The sequence below is a fragment of the Pararge aegeria genome, chromosome 8 (genome assembly GCF_905163445.1).
Source record: "Pararge aegeria chromosome 8, ilParAegt1.1, whole genome shotgun sequence".
In the NCBI taxonomy this organism is placed as follows: domain Eukaryota; kingdom Metazoa; phylum Arthropoda; class Insecta; order Lepidoptera; family Nymphalidae; genus Pararge; species Pararge aegeria.
Genome location: NC_053187.1, coordinates 2,543,423 through 2,564,687, shown reverse-complemented (window position 1 = coordinate 2,564,687; position 21,265 = coordinate 2,543,423). Strand labels below are relative to the sequence as shown.

Here is a 21,265-nt window from a genome sequence, read left to right as displayed (position 1 = left end):
CACTGCTTATAATTTAATGTTCTGTTATAGTAATAAGTTGTTTTTAGCAATATTTTTCCTATAAACGTGAATTGTCAAATTTGATTCTTGTCTGTCAATTTATTTTTGTATGTAGTCTGTGTAACAAATCAATGAAAATTGTCGTCTACTGCAATTTTCGAATTTCAATACCTTTGCCGGTCTCCGTCCAATTTCTAATATTCTACAGAAAGTATAATACAAGCAGATTAGTAAAATGTCTGTTCAAACTACTTTATTGGACTTTTCTATGGATCCTGCCCGGTTGGCCGACGAGAGCGGTCAGAAAGCTGTATTTACACAATTAGAAACAGTGCTAAAGGAATATGTGCCTAATCTCATCTTGGCCACTGATATTAAAGTGGATGGTGGATCTTTGAAGCTGCTGACAGGGAAAAGAGGTACAACCGTATTTGTGAGACTGTTCGACCGCGGCCTCGTTACTGTTAATATAGAATATTACAAAGAAGACAGTGAGGAACCATTAATCAGCTTCAAGGTTAGCTCAATTCTGAGTGCGCTCAAAATAGCCTTCGTTACATATGCACTAGATTCTCGTATTCATATGAGACTCGCAATAGATTAGTATGTCTACAGTATCTTGTTATACATGTTTGTTTATTAGTTCCTTAGCTAATTTTAAAGAAACTAATAAATACAATACTTAGATGAAACCTACAGATACTAACTTAATATTATCTCAATATGTAAAGTGGGTGAAGCATTTATTTATTTTGAAAAATGTTCATCAAAATTGGGGAAATGCCTACACAATTTGTTAATTCATTTAATGATATTAGACGATAGGTATCTTAATATGAAATTATAATAAATTTATGTAGAAAGGTTGTAAACAACTCCAATTGTTAGAATAAAGGTTGAGCGTGTTGTCTTGTTCTAGTGTTCAAAGCTTCTGGAAAGTTCTGTTCGAATGTCGCTGGAGTGTGCCAGACTAAAATTATTGCCAACATTAAAGCGTGGCTATAAATATGATGTTTACCTAACAAGCTCAGGTTAGCGCTTACTAAACCTATCATGATATTTTAAGCCAGCGTGTTGGTGCCAATGCACTAGGCCAACCTGCAGAGGTTTATTTTCTTTTTTGGACCACATCTTTATCAGAAAATAAGTTACCAATGATAAGATTTTTATGATATACTGTTGAATATTATTTGTACTTAATTTCTCTAGTTATTCTATTTCTATTATTATTGGCACCTACAAAACTGTGTTACCATAGCCACATAGCTTATTTTAAAATGTTGGATGTGTGCATTGTCCCAACAAGTTGGACCTAATAACCCAATACATTCTTCACACGAACATGCTGAATAATTCACTTTAAAAACATAAGTACAGACATCTCTTTAAATATATTTTTGTAAATAACCCAGTAAAAACTTGTAATTTTATATAGTCACACATACTTAGCCTTTGCACTCATATATTAATTTAGAATCCTGTTAGTTTTATGTGAGTCTATAATGATTGCATAAAAATTCAAATACTGGAGTTCTTTGTTTTCATGATTAAAAATCAGAAGTAAGGTAAAGTAATCAGAATTAGATAATATCTAACATTTGTCACATGATTTGATGTAGATTTCACATTTTAAGACTTAACACACTTAACTTTGCATGCTTTTCATGATTACCCCATGTTTTAATATAATGATTTTTGAGTTGATATTTTTATTTTCACACAGATCTTCTAGTCAACTGAGAAGACGCTCAACCTTACATTCTAGTTCTATTCGTGTAATATATATTAATTAGTTCCCACCACAGACTAAGAAAAAAAGTTAGACACTGTGCATTCCACCAATAAAGACTTAACTTTTCTATGGAAAAACATCAGGTTTTTCAGCAATGTCAGTCAGTGATAGTAAGTTTTACAATGCATTTTAATAAAAATTCGCCTTGAAGGTTTATAGAAGTTCAAATTATTATCCAATTCCTTATGGAGTCAATAGAGTATTGCACCATTTAAACTAAAGACTATTTTTACACAAGGCAAGGCTAGCTATTATTTAGCAACCGGTCACTATACATATATATATTGAAATGTTGATGATGAAATACTTTTCGAGGCCAAAGTATAATTTTCCTTCGATAGTCGCCAGTCGCTGGGAATCTGTTTGCTTAATACCAATACAAAGCCAGGATTAACTAGAACTTAGCCTACGAAGCCTGCAATATATGTGTAGTTTGAAGCTCCACAAAGCTCGCGCTTAGCCTCGTTACATACGACATTCGTTTGATGCTTGCTGTCGTTAGTATTCGCGTTAGCGAATGAAATTAACATTATCACCTTGCAATAATATGAAAATTATATATTATGAGAAAAGGAAATAGCACCTCTCATATTTCGTAACGTATGAGTAGGTATTGTCCTACTCGTTTCATTTTTATTGAACTTTAGTTGGCGAGTGCGTCGTCTATCTTTATCTTTTACTGTGTGGTATCTGCATGTCAGTACCATACCCCATTTTATCTATTATTTATTTTACTAGTCGGCGAAGATATTGGAAGGTCAGCTGAATAAATACATCTCAGTCATTAAATCGCAAGCGTTGCCCACACTTAAGCGTTGCAAATTTAGCAGGTATTACCCTACTTCAGGTAAGTCAAATTTTTTACCTAATTTTTAATTAGTTTCTGCCTACATTTGTATTAAATGAAGACAAGTTTTTTTAAATAATGATACTTATAACTCATATTGAATTCACATTCATATCTGCATTACTGGTGCACAGTGATAGCAAAATAATTAACACTCTAATTTCTGCATACAAAATTGCCACTCCACTAGTTTACTGTGAACTAAAGCTTAGCATTAGTCAATAGTCTTATTTTTACTTAAAAAGTAATATATTACTTATTATTTTTTGAAACCCACAATGTAAATAAATTCTGAAATTTCCCCCTGGTGACCTAAAATTCATTTGAAAGCACATCTAGTAACCCTCTTTAAGGAATCAGTCCCGCAAGTACAAAATCAATGTAAAAATCGGCACGGAAGCTATTAAAATTGATGAAATTTGACTTTGACTATGACTTTAAAAATATATTAGCAACTTAAGCTCTTTCTTAGTAAAAAACACGATTACAATATATTCTAAGAAATCAGTCTCTTGTTATGCAAAGTACTTACTATGTAATAATCTGCACAGTGTAGTTATTAAAGAATATACTAACAACCCAGGTTCCTACTTTATTAAAAACCACGATTATGATATCCAAGGAATTAGCTCCGTGTGATGCAAAATACTGTGTAAAAATCGGCGCAGTAGTTATTTAAGAAAATGTTTACAATATGACATATCAATATACAACGTGTAAATGTAAACCGAAATAATACTTCACCGGCAGTTAGAGGTAGGATTATGAACGGTGTCTGAAACCAAAAACCTTATTATTTATGAGTAAACCACCGACATAGTTTTTACTGAAAGAAATCAGACACAGCCCTAACATCACATGCAAAATTATAATCATGTGACTCTGGTCACTTTATTAGGTACGGGTCGCGAAGCGTAGCTCCTTTGCGCGTGTCCGTCTTTATTAGGGTTGTCATAAGTAAACACTGAGAATGTTTTGAATTAGTTTGTATGGGAAAATAAATTTGCTTCTTTTGATTTAATATTTTTACAGAGTGATTCGTTATGAAATACACTTATGCATCCTTCAATATTATTTCGTAATTCTGTTACACGTTGTATAGTTCCTAACGAAGTAAAAAACACGGTATCAAAGAAATCAGTCGTCTATCAAAATCAGCACAGTAGATATTTAAGAAAACCACAGAAGATAAAAATTCTTATTTTTATTGTGGCTTACGGAAATACGCAAGTGATGCAAAAGTGTGTGTGTGTGTGTGTTTGTGCGAGTGTGTGTGTGTATGTGTGTTAGATACGTTTTCGGATACAAGGCATCAGGGGAAAATACAGGACTGTGATAATTAGAAATATATATCTTCCTTATTTAAAAAACATTCTAGACGAGAGACTCCTCGAGTATGACATCGACGGAGTGTTGTTCGACGAACAATCTTCATTCCAAAAGGTGCAAGTTGTGCATTCCAAATCCTTTGGGAACATGCTGGTGCTAGATGATTTACAAAGTAAGAAAATAAACACATATTTTTTTTTATTTCTCAACTTGTTAAGATAGCACTGCAACCTCGGTAAATGATGCAGTCTGAGATGGTAGCGGACTGTGTGTTAGGGCTATTGGATATATTTTTTAATTTAGTAGTTAATGATATCTTAGTCGGTTTCTACGCGTCATAGTTAACTGGTACCGGAACGCTAAATCTAAATGGTAACTAGCCACGTTCCCCTTCCACCAAACCAGACCAGACAGAAAAAAGAAACAAATTCCCGGTTATCAAACGCACACAAAAGCGCCTGGCGCTTTTCGTTGTTGTTCGTCAAGTCGTCATTACATTAAAATTTAAAATAAATAGGTTAGGATCTTAACGAAAACAAAGTGCTCTATTAGAGAATTAAGAAAAAAACGCGCAGCTATTTGCAACGGTGATTAAAGAATAACAATAAAAATAAATAGTTTTATTAACCACAGTAAATTACAGCATACAAATAAAGAGAAAAAAAAATAACAATAATTAAGGAGTATTTATTGCATTGTTGCGGTAAATGGGTCAGCTACTCTGCTGTGCCGTGGCACCATTGCAGTAAGTACCTACCAAGGAATACCGCAAAGCTGATTTTCAAAAGTGACCCATAATAATACCCCAATAAAGAAGATTTAATGAACGTATTATTATTAGAGATGCGCTGTTTTACATTTTTTTTTGGATTTACAAAACAACATAAAAAGTACCTACAAAAGAGTAACCGTAAACAATAACTGTTGCAAAACACTAACACGCCAATAAGTAGGTGAATATTAAAATGAGGAATAAACTATCAAATAATACAAACTTTATGAAAACCACACAACATGTATATAAATGTTAAAAATTTGCGCTAGTGTCCGGTCCGTACTAAATATTTTTTTTTTCTGCTATAAAATGTATCCTCCAGGGCAGGGCGCATGTAAAATAATTTAAAATCGATTCAATTGGTAAAAAAGGAACGTGGTTTTACGTTTTTAATATTTATCATTATCATTATTATCAACCCTTGACCAGCCAACTACAGAGAACGGCCAACCCAGAATGAGAAGGGCCGTAGTCCACCATGCTGGCCCAGTGCGGATTGGTGGACTCCACAAGCCTTTGAGAACATTATGAGGAACTCTCATGCATGCAGGTTTCCGCACGATGTTTTCATTCAACGTTAATTTAAGTAATATTTTATTGCTTTAATTAGAATAAAATAAATATTAATTAACGTAAAAACATTGTTTTCAGATATTTCAGAGGCTGATCTTATTTACACAGAAACATTGATGCAAAGGGGCAAAGAAAGTTACGAGGGGAAAGAGATCGTCATACTAGGTAAGTTCTTAATTACGATATTATAAAGATCACACAATAAAAAAATGTAAATATTGCGATTTAATAAAAGAATTAAACAATGGCCATGCACAGTAGGTACATAGTACATAGAGGGAGCTGCCCAGAGCTTGACGTCGGTTTAGAATCATCATCATCGATAGCCAGTGGCGTGTACTTCATACATGCACAAAAGCACTGCATACCCAAATTTCTTATATAGCTCGTATTGGAGGGGATTTTTTCCATTTTATGCCATGTACCTGCTTTATGCATGCCCCGGTCAAAAAACCTGTGCACGCCACTGTCGAAACTGTTCTGATCCGCCCGCACGTAACCGCACGGCACTACGTATCAAATAAACAAAATTAGTTTTTGAGCTCGAGCACTTAGATGTATTTAATCCCTAATTCCCAATCCCTACTAATATTAAAGTCAAAGTCAAAAATATCTTTATACAAGTAGGCCCATAGGTGGCACTTTTGATGCGTACATAAGAATTACACGGTAGTGAGATGATGGCGATAACCACATTCGTAAACTTAAAACTAAAGCTACGAGGGTTCCAAACGCGTCCTGGTCTAAGAAGAAGCCTACAACAAACTTAGCCGGGTGTTCTTTTTTGTTATCACACAATGTCATTTTAAATAAATGTGAATGTAAGTTTGCTTGTTACGCTTTCACGCAAAAACTACTGAACTGATCATCATGAAACTTTGGAAACATATTCTTGGAGGTAATAGAAGTAATATAGCATACTTTTTATAGCATTCTTTTTTATAAGAATACACAACTTAAAAATTTTAGTACAACTACACCTAAATTAAATGTTCATGTGTCTCAAAAAAACAAACGCAGACGAAGTCGCGAGCAACAGCTAGTATTTAATAATTAAACCCCATCTATTTAGTATGATTCTGGAACAATATGGCATTATATTATAATGTTCCACGCTTTTGAGCAGTATATTTTGCAGTCTTTACTACTGATTGTTTTGGAGTGTTATAGAAGTGTAAACCAAAATAACCTATAATACAGTGTAAATAAAGTTATTTTACTCTAGCGTACGTACGTATTCTATAAGCGTTTACACCCCGGGACGCACATTTAACTTTTCGGAGAAATGTTTATCACTGGTTTTAACGGTGAAGGATTGTGAAGAAACCGAAGAGTTTTTCATAATGCTCTCAAGGCCGTGTGAAATCTACCAATCCTAACTTAGCCAGCGTTGTTGACTACGGCCTACCCTTACCTCTCACTCTGTGAGGAGACCGGTACTTAACTGGTTGATGAATTTTGAATTTAGAATTTTGATGACGATGACTTTAGCGTAAGTTACCCTGAGGATCCCTCAGTAAGGACAATTTAAAGTTTATTCTTCATAATTTCATGTCCTTTGGTAGGTTGCCTCGCTTTTAAGCGATAAGGCAGCATTGTACCTTCACTTTCCTTCTTCCAATTGTTTTTTTATTGCTTTGTATATGGTGTACAATAAAGTGTATTTTGATTTGATTTGATTTGATTTGAAACGTGTGAACAGGTGGCGGCGATGGTGCTTTACTGTACGAGCTCTTGAAGGAGAACCCCAAATACGTGTGGATGCTGGAAATAGACGAGTTGGTGATGAAAGCGTGCAACAAACACCTCAGAACCATCTGCGGGGACGTTCTAGAAAGGAAAAAGGGACCAAATTTTGAGGTAACAGAGACAAACTACTGAACTGGTATATTATTGCCACAGTCTTGTGATATTCCATTCCGCTAACTTCGAAGGTATGCCTTCTAATTTCCATTCTATCGACATAGACAGCAATAGAAATTGAAATAGAGAAGTATTTATTTACTTGAATATCTCGTAACTTTCATTCTATTGTTATCGACATCAATATGTCTTGTTTTTCACTCCATTGACGTCAGTGGCGTGCAGTGTCTCTCTTACCAGGGTATGCATACAGCAGGAAAATTGCATAAAATGGCGAAAATCCTCCTCCTATACGAGCTATGTATAAATAATAGGGTAGGCAGTGCTTTTGTGCATGTATGAAGTGCACGCCACTGATTGACGTCATCTTCCATTAAAATCGACAATTGTATATCTTGTGACTGGTATTTATTTACAATTAATGTATTCCATTGATATCGACATTGGTAATTTTGTTATTTCCACTCCATTGAATTCGACAATATACGTCTTGTAATTTCCATTCCATTGACACTGAAAACATAAGGATTGGAAATCGCAGTATGTCTTGCGATTTCCAATCCATTAAAAACCACATGGGTATGTCTTGTAATTTTGCATTCCATTGGTAATGTTGTTATTATGAACATACAATTGGAGATTTGTAATTTTCCAATCATTGTAGTTAGCGATTCATGTCGATGGCTCTAATTTAAAATGGCTGGATGGGTCTCCTTTCAAAAATGTTTTGACACATCATATAAACCATGCACACAAATCCATTATTGGACGTGGTTTTTTTATCGAACTCCACTTGGCTCAATCGGCTCCCTGTTTGATGTTATCTGCCCACCTAAGTAGTTGGTAGTCTACCAAGGCTGCAATTATCCCGGTATCGCCATTCCAGTGCTTTGGGACCAAAGCTATGGTTGGGTCTCCGAGCTATACTTATGTTCCACTTTTTGCCACACAATTGTTAAGCTATGTCTGTACCAAATTTTGGTTCACCTACCGATCTCCGTTATTCACGTCGAGACATTGAGCTTCGCGATTTACTAAGGCTTCAAGCCTGTAAATCTTGTTTTACAGTTTTTCCAATACCCGAAAAAGCATAAAAATAGGCTAGGCGTTAACAGTTCACACACAGGTTAAAAGTTGCTTAAACTTTCAGATAATCGTCGAGGATTGCATGCTGACAGTGAAAAAGTTCACAAGTGAGCAGCGGAAAGTGGATTACGTGTTCGGAGACCTCACCGACATCCCCATCTCTGATGCGGGATGCAGCGAGCTGTGGGAGTTTATGATCAACATTTTGCGCGCGGCGTTCGACATCCTCAAGCCCACGGGGAAGTTCATGACGCACGTGAGTTACCCTCCTAACATCCCTCATCCTTGAGGACTTCACCGTCAACCCATCTCGGGCGCTGGCTGCAACGATTTCATGGCCAATATTCACAACGCTGCTTTCGACATCCTTAAGCCCGAATAAAGTCAAAGTCAAAAATATCTTTATTCAAGTAGACCCACAGGTGGCACTTTTGATGCGTACATAAGAATTACTCGGTAGTGAGATGATGGCGATAACCACATTCGTAAACTTAAAATTAAAGCTACGAGGGTTCCAAACGCTACTGGTCTAAGAAGAAGCCAGCAACAAACTTAGCCGGCTGTTTTTTTTTTTTATATCACCATCTCACAATGTCATTTTAAATTATTAGAAGAGCAACCTGGTTAGAGCAGTAATATACACCCAAGCTTTTTTATCGATTACGTAGTCCTTTATACTATAATAGGACTTTTCTATAAGCTTACGTTTAATACAAACTTTGAACTTTTTAAGAGACATCTCCAAGATGTCAATTGGTAGTTTATTGTAGAATTGTTGTTGAAATAAGTTCCTGACGCGCATGAGTTACCTATCTTTGCCGTCGGCACCTCACCGAGCTGAATAAGTTTATGTCCAATGTTCTGAACCAGGCGTTCGACATCCATAAGCTTTGAGAAAGTTTATGACGCACGTGAATTATAACCAATCAATTAATAACGTGTACACGGCCACTGCTCCTCCGCCTTTGTGAAGTAACTTAGCGTCATCTTAAGATGATCAGGTTAAAAGTCGTGCACACTACACTGACGTTAAGGTTCAACGGCCATTGTGTTCTGCATGCATTCAGTTCTTCATGCAAGGCCGGCCCGCTCTCCATTTCTTTTTAGTTAAGTCGCTGATTTTTGTTCACTCACAAAACTATTTTTAGATGACACATGGAGGGCGGATTCCTGCTAGGTTTTTGGACAGATTCATCATCATCATATCAACCTATTACCGGCCCTCTATAGGGCACGGGTCAATACAATGAGAAGGGGTTAAGGCCATTGTCCACCAAGCCCAGTGCGGACGGACTCCACGCATCTTTGAGAACATTATGGAGAACTCTCAGGCATGCAGATTTCTTCTCATGACATTTTCTTTAACGGTTGAAGCGAGCGGTTGATATTTTACAATCAAAACGCTCATAACTTAGAAGTTAGAGTTGCTGGGATTCGAACTCGGCCTCCCAAAAGTGAAGTCGAAGTCCAGTGGCGTGCATAGCCCTTGGACCCAGGGTATGCACAAGGTGTTCAGCACAAACATAAAGTAAAATTTATATTTTAGATATGTCGGTTTATATTCAAATTACTTTACGAAAGTTATATTTTTGATTGATTTAATACTATCGTGTATCTACTGCTAATTGAATAAAAGTACATACCCTGATTTACGTCACAAAATTATGACACACCATTCGGCAGCATTTTCTAAGCACACTGAAGATGATAATATTTTTTTCCAACATGTTTTTAGCGTCTTGATGAAAATTATTAATATCACAATATCCTTTATCATTTCAAACTTTACGTATATTGGACAATAAAACAAAAGGAAAGCACAATAATCGATTGGTGTGTACAAAGCCGCTTAGTCAAGAATAGTTTTCGTAATATTTATTATTACACATACGTTTTACTTTATCACCTTTTTTTGTGGATATTTGTAACATTGGTACACACCTTCCTTTGCTAATGATTTCTAATTTTACGATAAAGGGATAGAAATTAAAGTTGTCTCTAAGTACTTTTTCCAGGCACACTGAACCCAAACAAATACCGCACGAATATGCTTTCATTATAAAATGAATGAATAAACTATAAAATAACGTTAACACATTAAACTATCACTACTCAAACTTTTATAAGTTGCTGAATTTATGCACTTTAACCGTTTATTTATCACCAACGCCATAGAGCATTGTTCGAAGGTAAACAATAATGGCGATTGAATATGCTAATGATAATATTTCAATCGAAATTAGTCAAAATATGTCTTTAATTTTTTTGTAAGTATGGGTACGAACGCTATTTTATTTTGATATGTCAACAATAAATAGAAACAATATTTATTGTTAACTTTCTCACTTTCCAATAATTCCTGGAATACTTTTCATAAAAAAATCAAACACGTAATTGATTCTCCACTTCCGTAAGCAGTGCTTATAGACACCTATACATAGAGAATTTATGAATGAAACTGTTCACACAAGACCGATGCTAATCTTGTAAGTACAAGCGCACGATTATAACATTACACGACACACACTACTAACTTGCACGCACACATCTAGCAGAACGATTCTTTCTTTGGGCGTGCTTATTTTATTTGATATTTCTATGCAACAGTAGATGGCGTCATATGTCGAGTGATTCATAATAATTGATTTACCCTGCAATCGATAACATGAGATTTAAATGATAATATAGGTATTTTTACGTGTTTTAAAAGGTAAATGTTTAGCATTTACGGTTAAAAATTAAAATACGAAGTAGAAATTTTTATTTTATAAGCTATACCTACGCCTCGCGCGCGCTGGTTGCGCTGTCGCCTGTCTAGCGACAATTGACCTAGAAGTTTGGCCGCTCATTACTAGATGGCGCTTTCATATATTTTTTACTTAGTGTTTTTTTAATTACAAAACTTTAATGGTCCTATCTGAAGGTTCTTTAAGACCCTGAGGGTAGGGTATGCACTGCTTATTTGCATATATGCAATGCACGCCACTGTCGAAGTCCTACCTATACTATGATATATATGATATATATATATATATCATAGATAGGTATGATATTAAAATTGCTTTCTTTTATTATTCTTTCAGGGTAACGGTGCGACATCCCCAGAGTCCCTCGAGTTATACGAACAAGTGCTCGTCAAAATGAAACCAGCGGTGACCTTCAGTAAATGCAAGGCCTTCGTGCCCTCGTTCCTGGAAGATTGGATCTTCTACCAGATAGCGTTCAAGCAGACGGAAGATGAATAGCGACCAAAGATGTATTGTTCCTTCTAGATGGTAAGAGATAGGACGTTAAGTGAGTTCAAAGAGTAGGTAAAGAGTAAAACCTCGGCGGCAAAAGTTCAAATAAAGTATGATTAATGTAGGATCTATGAGATATGATAAACATAAAGTACCGGGTCTTTAAACGTCAGAATAATGAGTTTATTTGTTCTTCTTGTGTAGCTGTCTTTAGACGTGTCAATAACTGCGCACGCGCATGTACAGTCCGCTAGTTCTCTTGCATCATAGGAACAAAGTACGGATAGCTTTAGACATGTTAGCTAGCAGTTGTGAGCGCTGTGTATTAAGTTGGAGGTCACTGATTCCTGGCAGCGGACTAATTTATAATTTCACAATTTTCGAGAGGTTTCGGTCGTGTCAAGTTACAACCATACCGACAAAGACGTGCCGCTAAGCGATTTAACGTTCGATGTCGCGTGGAAACTGATTAGAGGTGTAAAGAATAAATATAACTGTCGTTCTTACCACCAGGTGAGATTGCAGTCTCTCCTGGGCTAACATGTAGCGGAATAAACAAAATGGTCGCTTGCAGTTAGCAAATACTACGCCTGCAATAAGAACCTCTCACACAGTGCGGTTTTATATGATGCGTATAACGTGACGCGCCAGTAGTCTATCGACCATCTGCATGGCTAGGTTTGGACCTGACTTACGCGTTAAGAGTAAAGCATTTATTTTAATTGATACAAATAAAAAAATAACCTTTACTACACAAAGAAAAACTAACAAAAAAAATATTTTAGATTTATTTTAAGTGACATTTCTTGAGACCTTGACAATACACTTGTCACTTGCAGTTAAGCAGATAGTGAAGTTATACATGATAGTTCAAAGAATATCTCTATGAATTAGTACCTGAATTACAAGTTACAACTACAAACAAATTGTAAGCGTGTTAAGACAAAAGTGATGCTATTTCAATAATAAAAAAAAATAGACGTCATAATTCGGTTCAAACGGCAGCTATTAAATTTAGAAGGGGAAATGAGAAGGGGTTAAGGCCGTAGACCACCACGCTGGCCCAGTGCGGATTGGTGGACTCCACACGCCTTTGTGAACATTATGGAGAACTCTCAGGGATGCAGGCAAAACGTGCGGAAGCTTGAAAATCTGTAGTGTGAACCCTACCATGCCGCACTTGTCTAGCGTGGTGGATTTGGATATAGAATTGTATTACTATTTGCCGCCTTGTGTGTTCTTAGCGTTTTAAACGCGGAAGTGCTGTGTCGTCGATATAATGTCATAAGTGAACGTTTTTACACAATTTACCAATTATTGTATAAGCACAGTAGATTAAATAATGCCGATCGGGTTATTCCGTATTTAAAAAAATATTTACTCAATAAAACTAACTCTGTATCACTGATAACGGTTGGTCTGGGAAGTAATATATAAAAATACTACGACAACACACACAACGCCATCTAGCCCCAAAGTAAGCCTAGCTTGTGTTATGGGTACTAAGATAGCTGATGAATATTTTTATGAATATAATACACATAAATACTTATAATAATAATACTTATAAAAATAAGAGATAAACACTCAGACACTTAAAAGCATCCATGTTCATCACACAAATATTTTCCAGTTTTGGGTATCGAACCACCACTGCGCAAACCGGCTGTCAAAATTTGTGACAAAAGTTCCTTATACAGGATGTATCGTAAATAAATTTAATTAAAAATTTCAATTTTCAATATTTAAAAAACCGATGACAAGTGATAAGCATGCACAGAATTAAGAACATACAGAACCCGTGTACGCGACAAATATTGAAGCATAAAAAACCACTCCACTTAAGTAGTGTTTCTCGAACAGGTTATTTTTTGACGGCCGATTGGCGCAGTTTGCAGCGACCCTGCATTCTGAGCCCCAGGCCGTGGGTTCGATTCCCACTACTGGAATATGTTTGTGTGATGAGCATGAATGTTTTTCAAATGTATATTCTAAGTTTTTATGTATATTATTCATTTGCGGCTAGATGGCGATGTATGTATTGTCGTACAATATTTATTTTACCTCTAATGTTCTAAACGTTTACAATAAGATGGGGAAAATGGGAAAAGTTTGTGAGGTAGCTACATACCGCGGGCGTGAAGTGAGACGATTGCGGGGTTAACTGTTTTTGACTCAATGCGGGATCTGTATACTCTTAATTCTATGTAAGTAAGTTATATCTTTTTTTGTTCTGTAATTGGAACGTTCGGACGAAAACTGGTCTCCATATTTAAAGGAATTTTCTCAGTCGGTTTTCGTTCATATTTCATAACTTGGAGTTATGAAATTCACGAATTATTGGAGTCTTGCAAAAGAAAACGATGTATTGTGTGATAATTAATTGCAATAATATCTTAATTTATTCGGACAACTCAATTGCAATTTTGTTGGAACAATTAAAAGTTAAAGATTTGTTAGTTACGCAAGAAGTAAACAATTTTCCTTGCGAGTTTTCACAGCAAGGATGGATATATATGCCATAATGCTTTGGATGCTGTTACTGGCCCCGGCCCCTCATCCTAATTATTATATATTCTTTTATTATAGTAATAATTGACGGACCAAGCAGATGGCACACTTGATGGTGAGTGGAAAACCATCGCCTATAAACAGCAACACTTCACAGGGCATGCAAGGAGTACGTCCTGCAACATGCCAACCTGTGTCCATCAATTTGAGGCGTAGGTGTTAAGCCGACCGGAACACAGAATAGCAAAATGTTGCTTAGCGACAGAAACATGCATGGTGACAGAAATTCCCCGGACGAACTCTGTCACAAATAGCTCTAGCAATACTAAAATGTACCGTGTCTTATTATTATAAATATACTATGGTCAATTACAAATAGTATTACATTTTAAAAAGAGAAAATGCGACGCTACTGTAATTTTATCATAAAGTTAAATGTTATAAAAAGAAGAATGCTGATCGGCATTTATAAAAAAGGCAATGTTTTATTTACTAGTTATGTTTTTCAGTGTCTGGATGTTTATATATATATTATAAGTATTTATGTATATTATTCATAAAAATATTCATCAGTTATCTTAGTAACCATAACACAAGCTACGCTTACTTTGGGACTAGATGGCGGTGTGTGTATTGTCGTAGTATATTTATTTATTTATTTTGTTAAATTTTCAATGTATCCAAATGCATACACTATTAGGTTATTTTTAATATTACTAATTATTGTTATAAATTTATTAATGTTTAGTTGTAAACGAAAACGATCAGTGCGTTTGTTTAAAGTATTATTTACTAATATAAGAATTGACATCCAAAGAAACTTCAATTTTCAACAGACAGAACTAAAACTCCTTCCTTAACATCGCGGTAAAGGATTTTGTTCAATAATTAAAGGACTCGGTACACCTTCCGACAGACTGGCAAAAATCGGATCGGCAGGTGTAGAGTCCCAGTTATCTGTTTTTTATCTGACTGACGGAAGGTCAAGAAAAAAATCTTGCCTTAAATTTTTTTTTTAAAAAGTGTGCTATGAAAATTATTATGTAAGTTATTGTAATTTAGATCTCGAACGTTTTTGATTTTTCCAAATTCAAATAACGTAGTATGTTCCTAAAGCAATAATGTTTTGTTGATTTTTTATTATTAATGCAATTAATATACCTATTAGATTATTCGATAATGCAAAAATATATTAATATTTTTTGCATTATATATTATAAGACCACCCGATTCGCCTCTTAGTGACTGTTTTATAAGTATTATTTTGATTCGTTTTAGTAGTTTTTTTTATTCTGTTAGAAATTTATTGATTTATGCTTGTTTCCTTGTTTTACCAATAAAACTATTTCGATAATCTGTTTTTTATTGTATTCAAGTTGTGTGCCGTGGTGACGGCAGGTCAGAATTATTTTTTCACCATCGTATTCCCGCGTACTTATGGGACGACCAAGGGACACGGGACACGCACAGCAACGTCTTCTGTGCTACTAATACCATCTACTGCGATGGCCAACCCGTTTGCCCAGCGTTATGATTATGGGCAAACTCCGTTGGCTTTTATTCCAGCAGTGGACTGTTATAGACTACTAGTTGTTGCCCGCGACTTCGTTCGCTTTTGTTTTTGTTTTTCGAAAGACACGTGCCTCATAAATATGGCAGCACTTTATGTATTTAGGATAGTTAAGTGTGGTGTTAAATCGTTAAAACACTTTCGTCCCCGCCCTCAAGAGAACTGAGCTTAATTTCGGGATAAAAAGCATCATATATTACTTCTAATACCTTCAGGAATATGTGTACAAAGTTTCGTTATGATCAGTTTAGTAGTTTTTGCATGAAAGCGTAACAAACAAACTTACGTTCACATTTATAATATTAAGTAGGGATTGATGATATGAAGTTATTTCACTTTTAGCCCATTAACTTTCCACTGCTAAGGACAGGCCTCTCATAGCATAGAGGGTTTTAGAGCATAGACCCACCACGCTGCTGTAATGAGGCTTGGTGGGCTTTATCGACTATTATCACAAGTTAGTGATAATAACCGCCGGCTTAACGTGCTGTACGAAGCACGGCAGTTTACACCGGCAAGAACTAGTTATTGCTCAGCTGACCTCCCACCTACCTGCTATTCAGTGGCGTGCATACAGGATACCTATGCATTAAGCAGGTCTGATAATTGATTGATTGGCGCAGTGGGTAGCGACAGTGCTTTCAGAGTCCAAGGCCGTGGGTTCGATTACCACAACTGGAAAACGTTTGTCCGATGAACATGAATGTTTTTAGTGTCTGGCTGTTTATAAGTATTTATGTAAATTATTCAAAAAAATATTAATCAGTCATCTTAGCATCCATAACACAAGCTATGCTTACTTTGGTGCTAGATGGCGATTTATTGTCGTAGTATATTTATTTATTATTATAAATTATTTCATTTTATAATATCAATATAGATTATCAATAAACAAACAAATATCAGACTCGTCAATTTAGTTTTGTTTAAGAGATATGTGTACCTCTGAACCGGCACCAGCAACTTTTCATCATCATCATATCAACCCAATTACCGGCCCACTACAGGGTACGGGTCTCCTCCTATACTGAGAAGGTTAACACTTAACAGTCCACCATTCTGGCCCAGTGCGGATTGGTGGACTTCACACACCTTCAAAGTAAAACTCTCAGGCATGCAGGTTTACTCACGATGTTTTTTCTTTACCGTTAAAGCAAGTGATATTTTTATTGTTAAAAAACGCACATTGCTTTGAAAAGTTAGAGGTGCGTGCTGGGATTCGAACTCGGCCCCCGAAAGGGAAGTCGAAATCCTTCCCACTGGGCTCCTATCACCTCTTCAACAAACATTTTTTTTTTATTACCTATCCACATTAGGTATGATCTTAATACAATACAATACAATACTGTATTACGATCATACCTAATAAATCCTTGTGGATAGGAAATAAAAAAAAAAATGTTTGTTTGTTGAAGAGGTGATAAAAAAATTAAATTAAAACAAAACTAAAAACATATTCTTAAATATTTAATTAGGTAATTATATTATTTATATAGGTAGTGTACATTTACAAAAACATGATAATTCGCTTGAATATTTAAAATCTCATGCCACTGGACGCCATGCATATTATGCGTCAATCAAAATCTCGTATTTATGTGACAAAAACACGCCACTGGTCTGGTAATGGATTTTTTTTTCATATCAACCAACATGCGTGGCGTGAGATGAGAAATATGAAAGCTTCACGGGTTGATATTTTTCTTTTTCGTAAAAATTTTTAGTTAATTTACAGAAAAATCAATGTCACATTTTCTCATTAATCAAACCGCTCTTGCCTTCAGACTTCCATGTGAAATGTAGTATAGAATCAGAACTGTGCTAAAACGTAAAATTGTTGCACTTTATTAGAAACTGAAGACACATAAACAAAATTTATATCACGGTTTATGGCGCGAGAATATAGATGAAAACGAAGCTACGGGATATGGAAACAAAGTGTATGTGCAAATCAAAAATGTCTGTAACTTGAATAAAATTTTGCATACAAAAGCTATGCTGCGTATTCCACGAAACCTCAACCTTACTTTTTACATTTATATAAACTTAAACAGCAATAAACGTTGCTTCTTGAGTAATTGACGACAGCCACGTCGAATTTCTAATGTAACAAGTTATATAAAACTTTGGGTTAGGCAGTGCATGTATGCATGTATGGGGTGCACGCCACTGGGCTCGGATCAAGAAGAGCGGAGCGGGCTACCAATGTTTAAATAATACTCGCTTTAATTGACGGTAGGTTGCTCTCAAAGTGTTACAAATTGTTAATATGTGAGATTCGCTGTCGCCAGTTCACGAGTAAGCACATAAACTTATATATATATCTGTACATCATTAACGTTATTCGGCCTGTCGTAGTCGCGCCAATCTTTGCGTGAGTTCGTCTTGTTCCTGTGAGACGACCGTCGAGGCACCCACAGATGTGCTCGGTACACCAGAAGGCAGTTCCATGTTCAATTCCAGGCTGGAAATAGAATAAATAAATCTTTATAATACGGCTGCTGTAAGAATTTGTTCCTTATGTCTGACAGATATTGGTCAAATAAATAAATAAATAAATATACTAAGACAATACACACATCGCCATCTAGTCCCAAAATAAGCGTAGCTTGTGTTATGGGTACTAAGATAACTGATGAATAATTTTTATGAATAATATACATAAATACTTATAAACACCCAGACACTGAAAAACATTCATGTTCATCACACAAACATTGTCCAGCTGTGGGAATCAAACCCACAGCCTTGGACTCAGAAAGCAGGGTTGCTGCCCACTGCGCCAATCGGCCATCTACTGTACACTAACCTGTGTGCCCAGCCTAGTGATTATATACGAACCCTCCCTTTGGGAGAGGCCTTAGTCCAGCAGTGGACAGTAAAAGGCTATTGATTTGAAGTCTACCAGTCCGCACTGGGCCAGCATGGTGGACTACAACCTAAACCTATCATGTATGTAGGCATACATGATAGGATAGGATTTTATAATTTGAACTTAAAGTCAAGAGAACCCTACTACTAAATATTTATCTGTGTATGCTTTGTGTACAAAAAATTCAAAATTCAAAATTCAAAATTTATTTATTCATGTAGGCCTATCATAGGCACTTATGAAGCATTTGTATGAACATATATGTTTACATAATTGTAAAGGGATGGTGATAACTTCGTACGCCAACTCAAACTGAAAGCTACGAGGGTTCCAAATGTGCCCTGGTCTAAGACAAGCCCACAACAAACTTAGCCGGGTAATTTTTTTTTGTTAACACCATCTCACAGCAATTCACACCCAGGCTTTATTATCGTTCAAGTAATCCTTAATATTATAATGTGATTTTTCTGTAAGCTTACGTTTTATATAAACTTTGAACTTATTGAGAGACATCTCATCTCTAATAAGTGCCAAGCACTTATATGCATATCAACATATGTTATATTAGTTAGGGCTTTTAAGAATGTCGCTGTTAGGATACTAATCAATATATATAAAAGAAAGTTGTGTTAATTACACCATTTATAAGTAAAGAACGGCTGGACCAATTTTTATAATATTTGATTTTTTGGATTTCTCTTAGGCCGGAATAGGATAATAAGTATTAAAATATAACATTCATCAAAAAAAAAGATATGCGGTACAAAGTTCGTTGGAACAGCTAGTAATATAATAAAATTAATTATAACATACCCAGCCTCATCAGCCACCTGTTGTAACAGATTGTCAACATCGCCTTGAGGAACAGTAGTCGTAGTAGTTTGTGACATTGCATTCTCCATGTACGAAGATTGTACATCAAGATCCTCAAATTGACTCTCAAATTTATCCATAAGAGTTGATATCTTCTCCAGATTCATAGACTTCATAGCTGCATCCATTGCTTTTACGACACCAGCCATTGAATTTGTGACCTACAGTAAAGAAAATTGGAAATTGAATATACCACAATACTATGCCATAAATTAATTGATGACACTCATTAAAAGTTGTTATCACGAAAAAATTATTTACTTTATTGAGAACTTTAAAACTAGTAGCCAAGCCTTTCATAAATGGAAAGTTTCAACTTTAAAAAAGCAAGCAATTTAGATTCCTTACATTTTAAACTGATTCTTTCCATCAGGTTTAAAAAGCAAGCTGTCCTGAATAAACACACTGGGAATGTTCTAGGAAGGAAAGTTACCTTTCTTGTGGTGAGGGCGGTCTGCACTCTGCTAGACACTGCATCAACTCTTGCTGACATTCTTAAATAGTTAATGGCTTGGTTCTTCTGTCGTATTGCATTCTCGGCGTGTATCCGTGCCACCTCCATATTCCCCTTCTGTATAGCCTTCTTGGCTTTCTCCTTCTCTAACTTTTCCTCTTTTTCACATTTCTTTGAATTTCTCTCTAACTCTTTTACAGCAAATTTTAAATTAAATAAGTGCTCTAAAATTTTGGGTTAAGAAAATATTTAGATTTCAGTTATAAACATTAATATAACATTGAAAGGTTGTATTTGCATTAAGCAGTCTGGTCTAAAAATGATAAAAGTATCTGAGTCATTAGGACTTGCTGAGATAAGATATTTTCACCTCAACCAATGAACAGTTACAGTTGAATGTAGGTCTTTCGTAGGAGTTTCCATAATACACATATATGTAAAGTGTGCAGTGTGGTGATGGACCTATGGAGGTAGATCTGAACACCATTGTCCCCCCTTGTCTTTGCACAGGTGTGTCATACTAAGCAACTAAGAGAAAATATCATTACTAAGATTATTATAATTTACTGAGATTACCAAACTGTCTGATTGATGTGGTGATTATGGGCAATCCCATTTGGACAGGCCTTTAGGTCAGCAGTGGCCTGATAAAAGCTAGTGAAGATATGAGCAGCATTTCCCTGCTAATATAAATCTTCTGTAATCTTAGTTGTAGTCTACCAAATGAGTTATTCTAATAATGACAAAATTGGTAGTAAACACACATAAAGGTCGATAGACTTAAAATTTCCCTTATTTCTTACTTACGAAACTTGAAATATTAGTAAATAATTTGACACAATAATAGACAGGATATCATAGTGGTATCGAAATAATATACCAAAATACACAAACTTTAAAAGGATACTCTCCATTGCAGACGAAGACATTTCGTTCCCCAGCTTGATGTTTTATATGAAAGTGTACAAAAAACACAGGCTTAAGCCTTTTTTACAATTTCTAATGTACTATTTAATAAGCACCAAATTTCAAAAAAGTATATTAAGACTATTTTAATTGCCTTGGTAATACAAGATGAGTCACAAATTAATCACAAAACTTTTCTTCCTCGTCTGTGGGTCAAAGAAACAACAAATGTATTTTCCATCAAAAGTTGTCAATATCAACAACAAAAATGACGTGACGGACACTTTTGTCTTATTTTTTTTTAGCCCCTATGTTGGTACGATCGGTATAATGGTAAATTTACACGCGCAGCTGTGGTCAAGTTTTGTAGAAGTTGGATTTTATTTTTGAATAATTATAGTTTGTGCCCTTGATAATTTATCAATAACTAACGAAAACACTGCGGACTTTAGATTTAGGTTCGAAAGTGTTTTAGTGAATAAATGTTTCGTGTGGAGAAACAAATCGGTACAAGTTTCCGAATGGCTTATTTAGTCTATGAAACATTATCCTGTTATGTTGGTAGACTTACTTGA

General features: G+C 35.5%; 2 protein-coding genes across 3 annotated transcripts; one reads left to right on the top strand and one right to left on the bottom strand.

Annotated features, from left to right (window-relative positions):
- The first annotated feature begins 138 nt into the window (after positions 1-138).
- LOC120625838 (spermine synthase) lies at positions 139-12,437 on the top strand. 2 transcript variants are annotated; one of them, XM_039893077.1, is made up of 7 exons: positions 139-517; positions 2,531-2,639; positions 4,018-4,140; positions 5,395-5,481; positions 7,019-7,176; positions 8,330-8,521; positions 11,349-12,437. In XM_039893077.1, exons 1-7 carry the CDS (start codon positions 236-238, stop codon positions 11,508-11,510), a joined length of 1,113 nt encoding a protein of 370 aa, XP_039749011.1. In that variant the 5' UTR covers positions 139-235; the 3' UTR covers positions 11,511-12,437. The 2 variants fall into 2 exon arrangements, with proteins under 2 accessions (XP_039749011.1, XP_039749010.1); XM_039893076.1 differs by lacking the exon at positions 2,531-2,639 and adding an exon at positions 920-1,031.
- Positions 12,438-17,039: 4,602 nt separating this feature from the next.
- Positions 17,040-20,941, bottom strand: LOC120625557 (charged multivesicular body protein 1b). The gene is made up of 4 exons (XM_039892611.1): positions 20,692-20,941; positions 19,764-20,008; positions 19,271-19,491; positions 17,040-18,049 (listed from the first exon to the last, which is right to left on the bottom strand). The coding sequence occupies exons 1-4, from the start codon at positions 20,711-20,713 to the stop codon at positions 17,926-17,928; spliced, it is 612 nt and encodes a 203-aa protein (XP_039748545.1). The 5' UTR covers positions 20,714-20,941; the 3' UTR covers positions 17,040-17,925.
- Positions 20,942-21,265: the final 324 nt, after the last annotated feature.

Excerpts from the sequence above, each read along its gene's own strand:
- LOC120625838 (XM_039893076.1), top strand. The coding sequence starts at position 236 with ATGTCTGTTCAAACTACTTTATTGGACTTTTCTATGGATCCTGCCCGG. Across the intron at positions 1,032-4,017 it reads TGTTTACCTAACAAGCTCAG|ACGAGAGACTCCTCGAGTAT; the intron begins GTTAGCGCTTAC and ends AAAACATTCTAG. Across the intron at positions 8,522-11,348 it reads CGGGGAAGTTCATGACGCAC|GGTAACGGTGCGACATCCCC; the intron begins GTGAGTTACCCT and ends TTATTCTTTCAG.
- LOC120625557 (XM_039892611.1), bottom strand. The coding sequence starts at position 20,713 with ATGTCTTCGTCTGCAATGGAGA. Across the intron at positions 20,009-20,691 it reads GTCTTCGTCTGCAATGGAGA|AGCACTTATTTAATTTAAAA; the intron begins GTATCCTTTTAA and ends CCAAAATTTTAG. Across the intron at positions 18,050-19,270 it reads CAGGTGGCTGATGAGGCTGG|CCTGGAATTGAACATGGAAC; the intron begins GTATGTTATAAT and ends TTCTATTTCCAG.